General features: G+C 39.2%; 3 protein-coding genes across 4 annotated transcripts in view; all 3 read left to right on the top strand.

Moving 5' to 3' along the window:
• Positions 1-20,939, top strand: part of LOC145433270 (uncharacterized) — a 223,208-nt gene that overhangs the window by 15,388 nt on the left and 186,881 nt on the right. The gene's annotated exons all lie outside the window — the stretch shown is intronic.
• LOC145432885 (uncharacterized) overlaps positions 1-20,939 on the top strand; it is a 202,393-nt gene that overhangs the window by 101,789 nt on the left and 79,665 nt on the right. The window lies entirely within an intron of this gene.
• On the top strand, positions 8,710-19,398 carry LOC145433236 (uncharacterized). Its single transcript, XM_080310269.1, has 5 exons — positions 8,710-8,849; positions 9,089-9,159; positions 9,781-9,845; positions 11,065-11,215; positions 13,863-19,398. The coding sequence occupies exons 1-5, from the start codon at positions 8,822-8,824 to the stop codon at positions 13,896-13,898; spliced, it is 351 nt and encodes a 116-aa protein (XP_080166395.1). The 5' UTR covers positions 8,710-8,821; the 3' UTR covers positions 13,899-19,398.

Below are 20,939 nucleotides of genomic sequence, written 5' to 3'. Positions count from 1 at the left end.
TTTAAGATGACGCTAACATGTCTTAAATATAGGTATAAGTTATGAACATTTAATATGAGAATAGTTGGTTGTTACTGCAGTAATTTAATAGCGAGTACTACAACTGTAGGTATTAATAAGGCGTTATACACCGACCACGCCCTATATTAGTGTCGGGACCCTTCACCCTAACGGGATAGAAGCTTAGGATTAGAAATGGTTAGGGATTTCTTCAGAAACCCGTAAAAGGGACCCTGGGTATCTAACAGTGTTCGAATAAGCAACACCTTGTTAAGGGTAGTATCATCAAGTGCACTTTAATTGGCATATGGCCATGTTAATCGGGTCAACGATACAAAGTCCTTAATGTTGAAACCTCCCGGAGTTACGCGTTATAACTAGCTACGCGCCCTTAGACTAAGCTAGGAACCTCTACCTTATTGGAGCATGTGTAGAGTTAGAGATTCGTGGTAAATCAGATCGATTGTTTGTGAGACACGGTACATACGAATGAATAAAAAGCTTATACACACCGATACAAAGGAACGCAGAGATATAACAGATAGTGATTAAAACATTGGATCGTGCATGACTATTGTGATTGAATGGTGTATCATGTAGCGATATGTCATGAATGAACTTTACGGCAGGAAAGGCCGTCACATTCATTAGATGTGTAAACTAACCTCGGAGCTGCTTTACGGCAGGACAGGCCGTCACATGCATTATATGTGTAAACAAACCTATGAGTTATTTTACGGCAGGAAAGGCCGTCACATTAATTATGTGTTAACAAACCCTGAAAGATACCACTTCGGCAGGAAAGGCCGTCGCATAGTTTCTATGCGAAAACAAACCTTGGAGTATTTAAAATACATTAAATCGTGCATGAATATGAATAGGTTTAAGCTTTATCTTGGGTTATAATTGATGGATATTCTATATGCCAATTTAACCGAATTTTGCTTAGATACCTCATTCTGTCTGCATGATAATTATTGGAGTATTTGGTTGTATTAAGCCAAGGGGCTTGTCTATTGTATGAATAGTTTGAGCCGCTGGACCTTCCAAGGTCACTGCTTCGTTCGATCAATCCACAACCAATGCTTCAATCAACGTCGACAAAACCGGGTTGTATAAGGGGTATGGAAAAATGTGGAAAAGCCAGGAGATGGGGTTGAGCTCTGTGAAGTAAATCGAACCAAGTGTGGAACACTTGCATGGCAAGCGCCATGAAGCTACACTATAATCAAATGGAGGCACCAACTGGTCTTCTGGGGCTCAGCGTCATTTCTTGGCAATTTCAGTGGACGGGGGAGAGTCTGAAGACGAACACATCGATTACCTCCTTACTATCTGCGAACGCCAATCTATGAAAAGAAAAGATCGTCGAAGGATCACAACTGGGGTTTTCTGCGCCGACACGGGAAGCGTCCTCAAATTGAAAAACGTCGTAGAAACCTAATACCCGCCAAGCTGGGAGGAGCGACAACCTATAGACATGAAACTACGTGATATATGTGACTCCTCCCACGTTGACTCCTTAGTAATAATCAATTTCGACGGACTATCGGCTCCATTTGCGATCGAGGAAGGAGACCTCTCGATATTGTAGGTCTAAAATGGATTGATCATGTACAACAATTACCAAACATAGCGACTGAATTTGAATCTCCGCCTAATGCAAACGAAGGGTTGTCTTTAGTAATGCTTCATGACGGGATCTCGTGTGATCAACGGGACGGAACCAAAGTCGGAAGCAGTCTTCGCGACACTGTAACCGATGATGGGTTGATGGAAGCTGCAAACCAGATAAGCGTCGAGCCGGCACGTTGTCTGTGTCGCCGCATGCAGGCCGTTGCCGCTGGCGCAAGTGTCGAGATGGTAATCACCACTGGCGCGAAATGTGTCGAGTTAGGAATCCCTGCTGGCACCAATCATAAATACGCCGATCTAACGACGGCAACTGTCTTACCTTCTTTCCCAAAAGGTCAAAAAAATATGGGAAATCCCTAGTGTTGGGTCAGGTAGCCCCTGCTGGCACTAGTCGAGAAAGTGTCGGGTCAGTTAGCACTGCTGGCACTAACTAAAGATGTGTCGAGTCAGGAATCCCTGACGGCACCAATAATGAAGACGTCGAGCGCGGAATCCCGGCTGACGTAAATAAGGACCTGCACGAGAAAACTGGTCCTGAAAGCTCTCGTGGATGCACTTGTCCGAATAACTGTAACAATTCGGCCCATAGATGCATGACGACAGCCACAGTTATGAGTAATTTCCCAAACAAAGCAGCTGTTACCGGCTAACCGGACACATGTCCGGTCATGACCGGCAAGGAGTCTGGGGATTTTAAGATGCACGTCTCCCCAGAAACGGGCCCCCGGCGGCGACTGAATCCGCCGGCGTGACGGTAGGCGTGGGCACACGCCGAGATCAGAGGTCAGATTGAATAGGTTGGGAATCCCCGCTGACAACGAAGAACCTCGCCCTTCTCTCCACCAACACCAAAACCCCGTTCATAACGAGATTCGCATTGGGCCAATAACTGGCCCAATTACTATGTAACCTTACAACAAGACACCAGTCCCAGCGTGAAGACGGAACTCGAAAGTCTCTGTGCACAATCGGTAGCACTGGCGAAACTGTCATACAAACCTCCTGACTTTTGACTGGCCTAGAAAAAATCGCCATCCCTGAAGGAGTCTTGACAGCCGTTTATGATCCATTTGCTTCCGAACTTGATAGCCTGCGGGGCCAACTCAGCGCCCCCCAATCCATGAAATACCAATGCGACATCGGACGTAAGGACCCATCGACTAAGCCTTTCGTTTCTGGCCCTTATAACCCGACGCGGGAGGGTCAGGCGAAGGCACTAAAGGAAGCAATAGATATAATACCTTATTTTGGTATTATTGAACAAGGTTTTGCCGAATGAAAATTGGCTATTTTTGTTGTTCATGAGAAAATAAATGAAAGACTAACAAGACAAGGCGTGTCGCACTCGATAGTAGCAAGACAGACGTCAGAGGTAAACCCCCATCCCAAGAAGTGTACATGATCGCTTACTACAGTCCGACGTGGGTAACTCCAGCGGCGAAAGACTATGATCCAAGCACTACAGCGCTGAAACATCTGCCACCCCTAACAAAACAATGGCGGATGAAAGCGAGGCTGGTGCAAGGAAGACGATCGAAATCGATGGCTAACAAAAAGGGGGAGTATAAAACTGTCAAACCAACTGATGCGACTTATGGGAAGCAACAGTTGCAAACTCTTCGCGCGTGAAACCAAACCTACGGAATGAAGAAAATCATTGGTGAAACACCAACAACGATGCGAGTGCATCCGGTCACCACTGCGAAGGCTCTGCAGAACACCACGGAAGACGGCAGGACCGACATCGGAACGGACTACCAAAACCCAGACCACAACCGCAAGGTAAGTACCGAAACAACTGTTTTGTATTCAACAGGAGACGACAAAGACGACTCGTCCTCGAAGAGTGTCGAACTAATGAATATTACCTTTGAGTCAACGATGGCTAACACATCGCCGCAGCCCGGGCAGAAAACCCGAAGTTTGGGAACACCCGCTCCTGAGTATTCCCGAATATCAAGAACCACCGTGGGGAAGACAACCACAGATTTCGTTGACCACAACTATACTCGATGGCTGCACGAACTGGTGATGATGGAAGGTGGATATAAGGTAAGTGGATTAATCTTGATCGATAGGATGATTATGGAAGGTGCGAAACTGATACCTACACTGTAGGGATGGTGTGAACGTGAGGTTCACGTTCGCGTTCTGTGTGTGAACCTCGGAAAATTTGAGGTTCGCGTTCACAACAGAACCTTGGTAGGTTCTGCACTGTGAACCTTTTTCATAAATTGCAATTTTCCCTTCATTATATATTTCTTTCAAATTTATTGACTTTCAACTGCGGGCCTCTCACATGCATGGAACTGGCAACATAAAGATTCAACACTAAACGAGCATGCCCTTGACAATCTCAAAAATTTACTTGTATTGTTACAAAAGTTTGCTCGAAATATCCAGCTTTCCGTTCGTGCATATTTGGTGTCTCTGTGCTGTGAGCTTGACCCGCAATCACATGACATCAAGAGCGAAATACACTGTATTTTGTCAGCAAATGATCCTTATTCAACCAATCAACGAGATTGATATCGTCTAGCAGGCGTACGGGGTCAATCTTGACTACATATGTATACTGTATCATAAAAACCAAATCTGTGCCACTGGGGTGTTGGCTATACTGCCGTATAACTTGTTAATCGGTAGCAAGTATAGAAACCCATTTTACACTTTGCTCAATATCCATATGGCAATACTCAGACGCTGAACACATTGTCCAATCAGGTTGAAATTGTTGGCAAAGCGACGCAAGATACTGATTTTATGAGATTATGATATCATTTGATTGCCTCAGTTGATAGATTTGGTGACGTTTCAAACGTCAATATGTACTTAAGTACTGAGCTATTATGTGGCCCCGAGTCGTCGCTCGGTATCGTGTACAGTAGATTAATATAGGCAATCACCTAATTGAAATATGGGGTTGAAATTAGCAATATGACGTCACGTGACGTCATGAGGTTCACGTTCGTGTTCACACAGAACCTTTCAAAAAGGTTCACGTTCACACGAACCCGAACCTTTCAGAGGTTCACACCATCCCTACTACACTGAAACCGGTTGCTGTGATAATGATGGTAACCGGGTTGATAGCTCTGGTGATTGTGTTATGGGTAGGTTGTATAAGGTGTCGTCGACGTAGAACCTTAAGTCGTATGAGGAACACGAGGAGACGAAACGGAACAAGTCAATAGATGGCAATAAGAGTAATACGGAACACAACGGAGAATGACTAAATCTGAAGGTAAGAATGGGTGTTTAAAATTTAGATGTAAATACGGGATTTTCATAGTTTGTTATAGGGAAGTAATGAAGTGTAACGTTATAATTTTGGTAAATCGTTAAGAAAAATGGTGATAGGTATCATGCGTATAAAACAAATCCTTTGGCGTATCGTTTATGATGAGTCCCAAGCACTCCGTGTTTCACGTAATGGGCGTTAAAGGGAAAAACTGTGAGTCATGGTAAGATAGCTATGTAACGAAGCATAAATGAATGGCAGTGCATCGTTTATAATAGGTATCAAGTGAATTATTTTACGTAATGAGCGTAAACGGAAAAAAAACTGAAACCTCGCAACTAGAAATCTGTTGAGTAATGAAATATCAATTCGAGAGAACAATAAAAAAAAAGGTTGACGTGTAAAAGTACTTAGTCAATAAAGTGATCACCATGAACGGGTAATGTTGGTGTATAGTGCACTAGTTCCAAACCCTCAGTAAAGACTCCACGTAAACATAAGTTTGATTGGAACGAGGCTTTGTCTTGTTTAGGCTAATGTTCATAGTTGAAAACATTGGCTCGCGAGGGAATGTAGACGCGGGCCACATTATCGTATACGACCGGAAGCTGTCTGCGGGCCTTATGTTGCCCGCCCCTGATTTAGAACAACCAAGCATGAAACTATAACAACAAATGAATATCAAAGGGTACACAATGAAGGTAGATTTTACAGTCAGGGAGAGAATCACGCGGATGCAGTTAATCTTCTCCACTGTTTTCAGGAGGTAATCCCTCTACTACTACTTGAACTGTTGTTTAGACCCATACCTATCGTAAATGCATAAATTTTCAAAGATTGTACTCATCTGTAGGACTAGCTTGTCTTTTATATTCTCTGGTGTACTTTTCATTCAGTGTGCGTGCGTGCCTCTATAGTGCCTCTTCTCTACATCGCCTAGTGGCAGTCTTGTGGTGTTTTGAAATGATGAAAATATTATTAAACTGAATAGCTGTTACTGATAGCACAAGGTTTACTCTGTCAGTAACCGCAATGATATGTATCATTGGTAACAGCTGCACTGCAAATTCAAAAACTAATTTTCCGTCAGATGACACTGACAAGCCACATGCTTCGCTGATTTCGTTTCCAAACACGTAGTGAAATCACTAGCATGATCTTTCATGTTGCCACTCTTTTAAAATCAATCTTTGATATATTCGGTTGGAGCATGAAACATGTGCGGCCACCCCTGGAATATACCATAGTACCAAATTATTTAACAGTGTTCCAAAATACAATTTAGATTACGGATAATCAACTCGATCATTCCCGTGGCCGGGGGTGGTAATCGACCGCAATAACTATTTCGTTTCATTTCTAAAAGTAAAGCAAATCGATGGAAGAAGTTTTTATAACTGCATTATGGCAGATTGGCAGGGATGTCTCTGATTTAGCACTGTTCAGTGTTCACCTTGTGTGTAATTGAAAGTCCTTCAATTCATACTTGTGACGTTGATACGTATTGGTATTATTACGATTCTTTCAACAGAACAGGCATTACGAATTAACTAATCATCTTTAATGCAATAGCAGTGCTTGACTATATTATATAATCGTTGGATAATTGTATATTGTAGTTGATTGAAAATCATGGTGCAGATTGTGTGTCCAGATGTAGAGAAACATTCAGTGAAGATGATGGAAGAATTACATAGAATGAAGCAAGAAAACGATCATTGTGATTTCATAATTCAAGTAGGAGATGATGTCTATTACACTCACAAAAATGTATTGTCGGCTGGTTGTGCTTATTTCAAAGCCATGTTGAAACACGACACCAAAGAGAGTCGCGAAGGAAAAGTCGTTTTGAAAGAGGTCGATTCTCAGTGTGTGAAAAACTGCATCGATTTCATATATTCGGGCAAATTTGAGATTCCTGATGAAAAGATGAATGATCTTCTTCATGTCGCAATCATGATGCAGTTGGATGACGTGAAACAGGCAGTATCTGACGTTTTGGAGGAATCAGTTGATGTAGAGAATTACTTTTCTACAAGAAATGTCGCCGATATGTATGGACTGGATGCCGTCTCCACGCGATGTAGAGCATTTTTTCATGAAAATATTATGGAAATGTCAAACCAACTAGAATTTGGAAATGTTGAAAAAACTAACATCCTCGATTATGTGACGTCGGAAAAATCAAAGTTATGCGAAGAAAAACTAACATTATTGTTCAATTGGGTTGAAAAAAATCGAAAAAATCAGGAACATTTGCACGAATGTCTTGAAGCCGTCAAGTTTGATAAAGTCTCTCCGGCATTTTTAGAATATCTTTTGCAATCAAACCTAATCATCAGTAACGACTTTGAACTGTACAAGTTGATCAATGGACATCTTTTGAAAGCTTCAAAAGCGTCACACAACATGAACGAAGAAATTGACAAAGATGAATTGATAATTCTTTTTGATGATGACGCAGATTGTATCCGATCCTTCCGTCCAGTAAGTGAGAAAGTAGAGAAGTGTCATGATGACATGCTTCAAAAACCGTAACTAACGAACTAAGACACAACTGAGTCTATTAATTCAGAAGCAACTGCATAACTGATAATGCGAATACCTGAATTTGAAATGAGCAAAGACATATTTGAGATGGAATCGGTGATTCAAAACAACGGGGTTTGCAGTTCGAAATAGGACGATTTTCAACCCCTTAAACCCACCGCTGGCTACGTCGATGTTAGTAGTATTAACTCTGAGCTAGCAATAGCTGCAAGAAAATAACACAACAAAACACCACTATAACTATTCACGCCAAACAACGATACCAGAACTACTCGCTTTTTAAAATCTCTAACTACAACTACTCTTAACCGTCAACCAAATAGATTAGTAGTTTGTACAAGTCTGCACCTGCGACATGATATAAAATAAAGTTGTATCAATTGATATTTTCCATTCCTCAAGCTATATCCATCATAATTGCCAAGAAAATTGTGCATTTTTTGTTTCAAAGCGGCAGAACTTTGTACTTTTAGTTTTTCAAATTTTTTCATGTGTAAACTACTTATTGGTAGATTCGTACTATTTCATGAATGTAATAGCAATAATAACCAATAATTTTTTGGAAATATACTTCATTCCTTGTACCGTACCACAATGCATAATCCTGCCGACTATTCTAGTTGATACAACCCAGTTCCTTACTGAATATAGATATGGTCGATGATTTTGATGACTTGGACAATTGATTCCACAATGGTTATATGGCCAATATCAGGAGTGGGGAACCTACTGATTACTGTTAAGCGGTTACCCTTCCCATGATTCAATATGATCTTACCAACAGCACTCAATGACTCAATGCACAGGAAAATTTACCAAGAGTGTGGATGATCTCTTCCTAGTTGAGCCGTGTATGATATTTGCTCAAAGTTATTCACTCTTCAAAAGGTATACTCACAACACTATGTGCTTCCAAATAGAGCTTAGGTTACAACTTACAAGTTACAAGTTTATATGCCTATCTTAGTTTATGAGAACCGTGCGTGTTAAGTACGAAATAAAATCAGATTAAATTTTTGTTCATCTTGTTATTTATATTGTGTCTGACGAATATCGGGCGCCGAATTAAAAATTGACATCGTTTTTTGCATCCATGATCAAGATATCAAATTTGTACGCATATTCAACATAAACCATTTCGATTATGTTTTTATGCGGGGCTATCGAAAACTATGTATATATCATCGCTATATCACATCATATGGTATGATTGCAGGGGTTGAGCAACCTGTGTAAATAGATTCATTGATTTTACTTTTCATAACCACTCATCATTTTGTTACAGTGGATTGCAATCAGACGATCATAATTTATATCATATCATTTAATGGTCTAGTCGTCGGATGTGAAATGGCTTTGATGATAAAAGAAGTTATCAATCGATCGTAATCTGACATGCCTCAATTCTGTCCAGGAGAAAAAAGTGAGTAATTCTGAATTCACTTTTTCGTAAAATCAATGATTTTGGATTCAATTATTTGCAATCAATGCTATGGGTGTGTGTTTTGAAACGATCAAATTATTACCAACAATTTCAACTCAACCACTAGTGACGATCTTATATCTCTCTGTAAAAACATGTCTCAACACATTGGGTGACTGTAAAGTTTGAATTTTAATCGTTTCTAAGCCGATGTACCGTATCCTTATTTATCATCACAGGCAAGGATTTTCTTTCGATCAGAGTCAAGCAAGTTGCAACTTTAAAGCAAGTTCACCAATTATCATTCAAGGTGTGTTTTATTCGGCTGCGTATTTTCAAGCCACAATTACGATGGACAATGATATTCCATTCGAACCTACCTAGGTATTTAAAAATCAATTAGTGAAGTTAACATATGGTAATGATATCTGTTCTAACGCCGTAGTTACTATCCCGTTTTATAGGTGCTGATTGAACCGCGCATGACTGATAGTAGAACAATTGAGATATGGCTAATAGATATCCTTGCCCGTGGTGCATCTGCATGTTGTTGAAATCCCGTTGAAAATCATACATTCATGCATGTCCTCATTCATTAGTGGCGATTGTGGTTAAACTCTTTTATGAGATACCTGTACTTGATTACATCTTTGATGTGGCATTGGGCACAGGTGAGAGTTTAATGAACAACCAAATCTTCCTAAATTGTTTAAGCCCAGCACTGTGGCGTCTCTGTAATGTCGTAACGATGGAATGAATAAACCAAAGTGAACCACTTCCCTGTGGACACCAACATATTTTCTACACCAAATGAAAGTATTTTCTGATATTTTTGTTCTCTATGCAGTTCGAGGTGGCTGGTGGAACCACTGTTTAATTTCATTGTTCAAGCCTATTTTTACGGTTGTGTAATTATGAGCTTTTCTTTCAGGCTTTTTCACCGGTCAAAAGACAAGATCTCGACATCCAGCTTTCCAGGAATCATGATAGCAACATGTGAGTCTCTGTGTAATTTTGTAACATCCAGAATGGATGACAATATAGAAATATATAGCAAACATTCTGTCCACAGTGTAGTCAATATCTGTTTAAAATGAATCAAGTGGAATCCCATGGATTTTGATATCAACATATTATCTTCCCTAACATCAGCGCACCATATATTTATAGCCTACAGACTCCTACATCCAGCATTTACTCATTACGAGCTGACATAGAAATCATGCATTAAATATGGCTCACTGATTTCCAGCAAATTCGGAGGGGGTAAAGTCTTTTAGTGGTCGCGAAATAGTCACAGAAATAACTACAGATATCAGCGATTGCATGCATTAGGATTGTTCAAAAATAACTTATTTTCAATATACCCGGGATTCACTGATTAGAATGTCAGGTTGCCTAAGAAATGCTGCACACCAAATTTGGCGAATTCCTACCAGTAGAAGTCGAGGCAGAGTCAATTGAAATTTATTACAGTATTTATTAGAATTTATTTTTTGTTGCTCTGAACCTCACGAAATTGTTGAGTTGTCTACAAAAAGTTGCAAAGCAAATTTGAAGCAATTCCAACCCGTAAAAGAGAAGTTAATTGAGTTTTTCATTAATAATTCTGGGATTACTCACCATCAACGCTCTTTTGCAAACCTAAAACTTTCAACTGCAGTAACTTTGCTTCTACCAGTTTGAATTGAGAAAAAATGTTATGCATTGTTCTTTTAAGCAACTTAACAATCGTATGGCGTTTACAAGTAAAATTTGAATAAAAATACAATGATTTCCAAAATTTCAATGGCTCTACGTCGGCTTTCACTAGCTGGAATCGAGCCAAATTGGTGCGGAGCGATTTTAAGGCAACCTAGCCTAGCAATATAATCAGTGAATCTTCGGAATTCGAAAAAAAGTTTATTTCTAAACAACCCCAGTCTGCATGCATGATCAGAAGTTGTCAAAGTAGTCAAGAAGGTGCATATTTCACTCAAGTATTAGTAATAGTATTGCTTTTCCAAACAACCCATAAGTAGCCTACTTCAGGTAGCAGCAGAATTCACTGTGTTTCAAACTACTTAATTATGTAACTAGATTTGAAAACTAGTCATAAATACACTCTCGAAACCAGGAGATGTCTATTTTAACAGGGTAATGATTTGAACGTATTATGTAATATCCTCCAAATTCTTTCATGTTTCCCTAGAAACTGAATCCCTTTTTATTCCAGAGTCCCCCTCATTCGGGATGGATTCCTGGCCCGCCACCGAACTGGTCAAGATCGACCCAGCAACGTGCGGCTATCCACCAGAAAGTGCTCCAGGTCCAACCGTTGGTGTTGGTGCCCACAGGGAAAAGTCGGTCGATCGCTATGTAAGCAGGTGAGTGACGAATGTGGGTGAAGGTTGGGGTTGAATCGAGATTGCTGTTTCGTGAGCAGATATCGAGGTACTGTATTCATTGTTGCCACTCAAATAAGAGGCTAAGCAGTGTTGTAAATTTCTACACAAGTAGGCTACAAGTAGAAGTAGAAATGTCCAAATAAGTGAAAACGGTAATTATTCTAGGCCTAGTTTGCAAAAAAACTGCAATGGAAGTAGTTTGAAATTGTTACCACTCCAGTAAGAATTGCAAGTATCACAAAAGTTCTTCCCACGAGATCCAAAGTGTAACAAGCAACTAGTCTTTCCTACAAATCCGTTCAGTAAAAGTGTAAGAGTGGAAAAACGAACCACTGGAGGTAGTTGTAGAAGAAGAGCAAACCTACTTAAGGGGACTAGCAAGTCAAAAACCTAACTCTCTGATGGCTACCCCATCACCGCGAATTTCAGTCGCTATGTTATATACAAAAAACAAAAAGTTTAGTTTTACCCTGCAGATTGTGGATTTGAAGGAGAAAAAATGCACCGACACGGGGAATGCTAAATCTCAATATTGTTAAGCCCTTTTTTCAATATAACGCCTTCTGTAGGAAGTACTAGGACAGTGCTGTGTTATGCTAAAATTTGAAGGAATATGTGCAACCCCTCTAGGAGAAATTCCATTTTGAAATTTCAAATTTCAGGTCATTTTCTCAAAAAGTTTGCTGTGAAGCTCTGTCAATCAGAGCAAGGTAGACCTAGGCCAAACGTCTCTTAGCATAACACAGGTATCGATGTTCGCTTTTTAAAATAACCTCACTGAATACTATAAGACATATATATCATGCAAATTTTTGATTTACCGTGAAGCTGTTTAACAAAATTAAAAAAAAAATTTACAATGGAGAAAAACGAAACATTATTCCAGTAAATTACTGGGATACTGAACCGCTGCCAATGAAAATCGAAATTATGAAGTTATTATTTATGTTTTGGGTAAGATAAGGCCATGAGGTAAGAGTATAGGTGTAGGTACTATGTCGATTAGGGCTCTTACTCGATACTTTTCAAAACTCTTCAAGGGGACTAGCAAGGCAAATTTAGAAGAAATATGAAAATTTTCAATTTTTTTCTTGGCTTGAAATATCGACATTAGGGCTCTTCAAACACGACTTTTTTCTCAAATCGGACTTGCTACTTGATAAAATTGTTAGGTTACCTAATTTAGGCCTACACACCAAATTGGTTCAATTTCAACCAGTAGCCGCATTGATACAGGAGAAGAAAGTTTCTATTTATTATCTAAAATTAAATAACAAAAAATTTGAAAATATTCTGCTCACGCCATGAAAGTGTTAGGCTGTCTATAGGAGCGATGTTCATCAAATTTGGTTGACTTTCACACAGCGGAAGCGGAGTTATTGCCGTCGAAAATTTGGTTTTGAATAAGATAGTATTTACGGTGACCAATGCTTTAATTATTTATCATAGTGGTGCCCACCGTAAATACTATTTTATTCAAAACCAAATTTTCGACGGCAATAACTCCGCTTCCACTGGTTGGAATTGAACCAAATTTGGTGTGTAGGCTTAAATTAGGTAACCTAACAATTTTATCAAGTAGCCAGTACGGTTTGAGAAAAAGGGTCATTTTTGAAGAGCCCTAATGTCGATATTTCGGGCCGAGAAAAAAAAAATTAAAATTTTCAAATTTTGTCTTGCTAGTTTTGAAAAGTATCTTTCAAAATGGGATACCAAAATAAGTGCAGGACCCACGGAAGTTGGCGAATTTTTAGGGGCGGTCCTGCACTATGGTTGTGATTTTGGGATTAAAATTTGAATCCCAGGACTGGGATTTTCACTCCTTAACCCCAAGATTAGCGAAGTTACATTCATTTACTGACGCAAAATCGGGAGAACAGCGAGAATGTCATTGTTTGAGTGGTTTCTGATTATAATCGATCTTTTTGACCTTTCTATTCCAAATTTGCAGTTAATCCGCAAACCACAACGAAACAGCCCGATACAGCAAAAAGTTCGTATCAATAGGTCGACCCATTGACTACATGGCTTGCAGTCAATTAAAATGGGCTGGCAGAGTTTGATATCATGTCTTAAACGCCCATCCAGCTGATGTAACCTACAAAGTTTCATAAGTTATGAAGCAAAACTGCTTCAGATAATCTACCCTAGTTTCCAATATCACAAATTATATTTAGCAATCGGTTTGCGGTTTCCTGAAAGTGTTTCGCAGACCCCCTGTTGAAAACCACTGTTGTATCGAGATCTGGTAATCCAGAGCTCTGATTATTTTCTAGCATTAGAATTTCCGATAGGTTGCAGCCGAACCCGTCCCTCTTCTGATTATGGTTACTATGGATTCAATGTATTATGTGAACTGTGCTGGACAAGTTTTGAATGACCTAATGGTGTACCATTACGAAAAAGATTGAAGACCACTGGCGTAGCTCATTGTTGTGCCATAGTTGCAGTCAGCTTATATTGTAACGGTGTTTTAAGAATAAAATAAGCGCTATTTGAGCTCTGAAAGATGCTTTCTCGATATCCAGGGATTTCAATAGAGTTAATCCCGGGAGCGGGATCAGAAATATACCTTAAAATCCCATGATTCCAATACTAGTATTGACTGACCGCCTATTTTTTGCAGATCGAGGAGGACGTGAACCGGCCCAGTCCTGTTTGACGCTCCAAATCGAGTAATTATTTGGTGGCTCAGTCAAACGAAGAATTCGTAAAATTCGAACCCCCTCCCTGGGTCACAGGTTGTCACGACGACGGAATCCGGCACCGACAAAATTTCAAATTTTTCGAGGGAGAACTCATTACGAAAAGCGCCTCCTTCACTTTGTCGAGATCAAGTGACCAGGCGAAGCGTACTGCAGGCCCCAAGTAACAATCCAAGTTGGACCCCCAAATCAAACAATTGACCCAAAAAGCCGGAAAGGGTCCTGATAGACTTGGATAACTTGATAGTATTAATTACTTATTCGAGAAAATGCCAGTAATCTGACTCTAATCTAATTTGTAAAATGCATCTTGCTCTAATTCTAATCTAATTTGGGAAATATTCCACTTAAATTTCTAGTTTCCCTGTAAAGGCTACAGAAGAACTGTTTAGTTTGAAACGAGCCAACCCTGCGATGCATACATTTGCCATTCTCGTGCTCATGAGAAGGAACTACGGTTTGATATGAACTGCTAGGCTTAAACCTGCCGTATTGCCGCCTCTTAAAAGGAGACTGAGGACGAGTGGTAGGTCCTGGCATATTGCATGATGGAAATTGGGCCACGGCTATGAAAAGGACAACAACCACTGCTTTTCGCAGACATGTTAAGTTGTTAACCCTGGCTATTCACAAAGTCAAATACGGCCTCTTCCTTGACAAGGGGTAAGAGCAATTTAGATTGCGCATTCTAATACTTACTATGTAGGCTACAGATTATGGTACCGAAGTTTTGATTCTTTTGCTTTAGTTACTACAGCTATTTTGACATCTTCGCTTTGCCTCAGTGGTTTGAAGGTATAAAGCTGTTGTTTGCTGGACCTGATGCTTTGAAAAAGCAGGTTTCTATAAATATATCAACACTGGATTTTAGACACGACTGGTGCAATATTTAACAAACACAAACAGTAAATTGGTATTGACTGGTACCGCGGATAAGATCATAACGATCTTCTTGTCAGCCAGAATCAGGGTAAATGGTTATTTAAATGAGATAACGAACCAGGAAAGCTAATACGGAATGTATCTTATGTGCAAAAACGAACAATTAGGTCGAGGATCTATAACTGAGAATGGGCAGTGTACATTGTACAATCAATGACTAGTATTTACTCAGAAGAGAGTCCAGAAATTTAATGTCTCTTTGTCCTATCTGTTGCTTACAACTGCGTACGAGTAAACTCTCGTGATCTTCTGCGTAATGATTCCGACAAAATTGGGTTTGTTACTTGTCTACTGTTTGTAAAAAATAAACTGTTATGAAATCACGAGATTGGGAATATAGCAAGTGATCGACCTGATTATTATGCGGTGAACATTCAGAACCCTGGAGGGCAACTTCTCCATTCGGCGGTCCGGAAATGGAAAAATCAAGTACTTGGTGAGCCGGATTGCTAAATCGATACATCAATCGCGTCTTTATCCTGCTATACAAGGTAAAAATCGTATTTAATACGAACTTTGAGTGTAAAGCATACAGAGTTACAGACCAAAAACAGTAGTCAATGAATTGCCCGATCCAAGTTCTTTGACCTCTCTGGCTGCATGTTGGACGTACAAACCCCCAGTAAAGACTGCCCATAAACATAGATTCGTTGGAACTAGGCTTGCTCTCGTTAAACTAATGTTAATGGTCGAAAACGTTGGTTCGCGAGTGAATGTAGACGCGGGCCACATTATCGTATACGACCGGAAGCTGGCTGCGGGCCGTATGTTACCCGCCCCTGATTTAGAACAACCCAACGTCACTCAACATAGACTTTGGAACAACCAAACATGAAACTAAAACAACAAATGAACGTCAAAGGGCACACCGTGAAAGCAGATGTTACAGTCAGGGAGAATGTCATGCAGATGCAGGTAATTTTCTCCACTTTTGCTCAAGGTAATCCAGCTATAGACCCATGACTATCGCAAATGCATCTATTTTCAAAGATTGTACCCATTTGTAGGGCTAGCTTGTCTTTTATATTTTCTGCTTTACTTTTTTTCATTCAGTGTGAGTGCATGCCTCTTCTCTACATCCAAAGGATAGCTAGAACTAGTTCTAAATATCCCTGTCTACATCGTCTAGTCGCAGTCTTGTGGTGTTTTGAAATGATTGGAATATTCACAAACTGATAGTACTGTTACTGATAGCACAAGGTTTACCGCGTCAGTAACCGCAATTATAAATATATATATCATTGGTGGTAACAGCTACCCTGAAATGCAAAAACTAATTATCCGTTAGATGACACTGACAAGCTACATGCTTCGCTGATTTCGTTTCCAAACACGGAGTGAAACCAGCGCGATCTTTCGTGTCGCTGCTGTTTTCAAGTCAATCTTCGTGATATTCGGCTGGAGCATGAAACAGATGCGGCCGCCCCTGGAAAATCTCATAGTATAAAATGAATTTACGATGTTCCAAAATACAATTTATATTACGGATAATCAACTCGATCATTCGCGAGGCTGTGGTAATTGACCGCAATAATTCTTTGGTTTCGTGTCAATACAACGAATAAAAATGAAAGCAAATCGATGGAAGAAGTTTTCCTAACTGCATTTTGGCAGGAATGCCTCTGATTTCAGACTTTTCAGTGATCACCTTGTGTGTAGTTGAATTTCCTTCAATTCATACTCGTGACGTTGATGGACGTATTGTGATTCTTTCAACAATCAACAGGCATTACTTGAGTTAACTAATCATCTTCACTTCAATAACAGTGCTTGACTATATTATAATAATCGTAGGATAATTATATACTGTAGTTGATCGACAATCATGGTGCAGATTGTGTGTCAAAATGTAGAGAAACATTCAGTGAATATGATGGAAGAATTACATCGAATGAAGCAAGAAAACGATCATTGTGATTTCATAATTCAAGTGGGAGATGATGTCTATTACACTCACAAAAATGTATTGTCGGCTGGTTGTGCTTATTTCAAAGCTATGTTAAAGCACGACACCAAAGAAAGTCGTGAAGGAAAAGTTGTTATGAAAGAGGTCGATTCTCTGTGTGTGAAAAGCTGCATAGATTTCATATATTCCGGCAAATTTGAGATTCCTCATGAAAAGATGAATGATCTTCTTCATGTCGCAATCATGATGCAGTTGGAAGACGTGAAACAGGCAGTTTCTGACGTTTTGGAGGAATCACTTAATGTAAAGAATTACTTTTCTACAAGAAATGTCGCCGATATGTATGGACTGGATACAATCTCTATGCAATGTAGAGCATTTTTTCATGAAAATATCATGGAAATTTCAATCCAATCTGAATTTGGAAATATTGGAAAAACTTGCATCCAGAATTTTGTGAAGTTGGAAGAATCAAAGTTATGCGAAGAAGAAAAACTAACGTTATTGTTCAATTGGGTTGAGAAAAATCGCAAAAATCAGGAACATTTGCACGAATGTCTCGGAGCAATCAAGTTTGATAGAGCCTCTCCGGCATTTTTAGAATGTCTTTTGGAATCAAACCAAATTATTGGTAATGACTTAGGACTGTACAAATTGATCACTGGACATATTTTGAAAGCTTCAAAAGCATCACACAAAATGAACGAAAAAATTGGCAATGATGAATTGATAATTCTCTTTGATTATGACGCAAATTGTATCCGATCCTTCAATCCAGTAACCGAGAAAGTAGATGAGTTTCATGATGAGAACGTTTGGAATTTAGGACATTTCTCGGCGATTTCTCTAGACTCATACATCTACATTCTATGTGACGATAAATCAGTTCATCGACTCAATTTTGAGAGAAATAATTCAAAATGGGAAAAGATGAATGATATGATTTGTGATCACGGTATCGATCCTTGCTCAGTTTCTTTGTCAGGATCGATATTAGTTATTGGAGGAAGTTATTCTGAAGCAACAAGTTATGTGGAAATATTTACTTCTCCCCTGAATCATTGGGTGCAACTAAAAGACAAGCCTGCCGCAATTCAATCAACAAGCCTCGTATCGTTGAATGATTCCATCTATTGTGTCGGAGGTATCGGACAAGATGGTGTCACAGTTTCATCATTTTGCAGATTCACTCCATCCTCGTCAGAGTGGTTTGATCTTGACCCAATGAGATATCCTGTTTGGGGGAGTGGAGTTGTGGCAGTTGATCTAAAGATATTTGTCATCGGTGGCTGGAGAGGAGAAAAGAGAATTGACACCGTAGAATGTTACGATGTTACGTCAGCTCAATGGACTTCATTATCTTCTATGAATGCTCGTCATGGTCCAGTTTCTGCGTATCACATTGGCAAGTGGATTTTCGCAGTACCAGATGGAGAAGCCTCTAATGCAATTGAAAAGTATGATATATCGCAAGACAAATGGACTGTAGTGACACCAAATGTAGATGAATGTTTTGAAATTTACACATCCATATTTGTGAAGAGATGGATTGCACTCACCTGGGCAGACTTGTAGAAATTACTGGATCTTCAAAATGCAACTCAACCTAGAACTAGAACCACTCACTTTTCAAAACCGGTTACTAGAAATATGCTTAACATGCTTTGAAAATTCGTAACTGGCGACCTGACCATCGCAATACAGATAATGCGAATCACTGAATTTGAGATGAGCTTGAAAATATCGGAGATAGAATCGGTGTTTGAAAAGAATTTTGTTTATAGTTCGAAAGGTAACGGTCTGCAACCCACCCATGACTATGCCACTGTTGGTATTCACACTAATATAAACACATGAACTACTTGCTTTCACAAACTGTAATTAGAACTACTCTCAACCGTCAAGTAACTAGATTGGTACCGTAGTTTGTACAAGTCTGCTGCTGAGACATGAATAAGAATTAAGTCGCTCAATTGAAATTTTCGACTCATCAAGCTATATCCGACATAATTGCTTTGTCAAATCGGTAGAACTTCGTACATTCTGTTTTTTTTTTATTATGTGTAAACTACTTTTCGCTAGTTTCGTATCGTTTGATGAATGTCGTGGCAATAGTAACCAGTAATTTTGTGGACTTGTACGAAAGTGCATAATACTGCTGCCAATTTTAGTTGATACTGCCCATCATATATTTACTTCCTTACTCAATACAGTCGATGGTCGATGGCTTTGACAATTGATACCACAATGGTTTTATCATGGCCAATATCAGGAGTTAAGAACCTACTGATTACTGTAAACATTGTAAGTTCTACACTTCCAATAATTCAATATGAAATGAACCGCAGTACTCAATATGAAAATTTGAAATGAGTGTGGACTGTGGATGATCTCTCTTTTGTTGAGTCGCATACGATATTTGTTTACTCTTCAAAGGGCTAATCACCACAACAGTTTGTGATTCCAAATAGAGCTTAGGTTATAAGTTACAAATTTGTATGCATATCTAATTTTATGAGAGTCGTGGATAAACAATGATTAAGTACGAAATACCATAGGATTAAATTTTTGCTTGTCATGGTATATTTATTGCGGTTGACTGATTTAGAGGACGCTGATTCCAAAAATGTCATTCATTTTCATTATCCATGATCAAGATACCAAATTTGTACGCATATCCAAAACGAACCATTCCGATCAAGTTTATATGAGATGGCTATCGGCAACTCGTTATCTGCCACATCTTCTGGTAAGAAAGTCAGGTTTGAGAAACCTGTGGTGTATGTAAATTCATTGATTTTACTTTTCATAATCACTCTTGATTTTGTTACAGTGGATTGCAATTAGAATATCGTCATATAAAACATATCAATTAATAGTCTGGTAGGCGTATGTGAATTTGCTTTGGTGATAAAACTAGTCCGCACGACAATCTCAATCTGTTGAAATCTGACATGCATCAATGTCTGACAATTCTACTTGAAAGATAAAAGTGAGTAATTCTGAATTCATCTCTTCATAAAATCAATGATTTTGGATTCGATTATTTTCCATCAATGCTATGGTTTTTTTGTTTTACTGATAAAATTATTCACAATGAACCCAACTCAACCACTAGTAGCGATCTTATTTCGATCTGTAACAACAAGTCTCAACACATTGGGTGAATTTGAATGGTTTCCAACCTGATGTGTCTATTCTCTATCATGACAGGCAAGGGTTTTCTTAAAATCAAAGTCAAACTAGTCGCAACTTTGATCTAAGTTCACCAATTGTCATTGTCATCATTTTATCCGGCTGTGTATTTTTAAGTCACATTTAGGATTGACATCAACATTCCATTCTGACCTATTTAAGAATTGATCAGTGAAGTTTACATGATGATACCAGTTTTCAATTTGTTCCTACGTTGAAGATGAAAATATTATCTCAGTTTGTAGGAACTGATTGATCCACGCGTGCCTGCTAATAGAACAATTGAATTATGGCCAATAGCTTTTCTTGCCCATGTCGCATGTTCTCCTTGAAATCTTATTTGGAAACATTCATTCATGCACTCCTATGTATTCGTTAGTAGCGATCGTTGTTGAAGCTCACAAATTCATGTTTGAGACCGCTTACTTGCTTCTGAGTGTTCAGTATCCTTTGAAAGAAATGCAACTCTTCTGTTAGCTATAGTCTCTATCATACTGTCAATTGGGTTGTTGGAATTTAAAGAAATGTGTTTATAGTCACTGTAGCTTACACATATCACTATTCAGAAGTTGAAGGCTACTTCGGAATAGTTTTGTACAACAGTTGCGCCGCTCAAAGTAGACCATGAACTCCCTATTATGACACCATGCAGAAAATGCATTACAAACTTCCAAATAACTTCACATTTGGTGTTGTATTTCTCCAATGATGGACAAGCGTCTATCTTTTTGCGTTTTGGAATTGAGATATAAAGCTCCAATATATTTTGCAGACCGGGGTCTAGAACCTCTGCTATGTACAGTTCAAGATGGTTAGTGGATCAACTGTTTACTTTCACTGTTCTTATGTCCAAGTTGCGTTTTAGAAGTAGGCTAATGTGTTCAAGTCTATTTTCCGGCTGTGTGATTATGAGATTTTCTTTTTCAGACCTTGTCACCTGCCGAAAGACAAGATC

The sequence above is a fragment of the Botryllus schlosseri genome, chromosome 1, assembly GCF_051294905.1.
Source record: "Botryllus schlosseri isolate E-star chromosome 1, Bs_hap1, whole genome shotgun sequence".
NCBI classification, from domain to species: domain Eukaryota; kingdom Metazoa; phylum Chordata; class Ascidiacea; order Stolidobranchia; family Styelidae; genus Botryllus; species Botryllus schlosseri.
This window is presented reverse-complemented; position numbering and strand designations above follow the sequence as displayed.

Excerpts from the sequence above, each read along its gene's own strand:
- LOC145433236 (XM_080310269.1), top strand. The coding sequence starts at position 8,822 with ATGCCTCAATTCTGTCCAGGAGAAAAAA. Across the intron at positions 8,850-9,088 it reads ATTCTGTCCAGGAGAAAAAA|GCAAGGATTTTCTTTCGATC; the intron begins GTGAGTAATTCT and ends TTATCATCACAG. Across the intron at positions 11,216-13,862 it reads GTCGATCGCTATGTAAGCAG|ATCGAGGAGGACGTGAACCG; the intron begins GTGAGTGACGAA and ends TATTTTTTGCAG.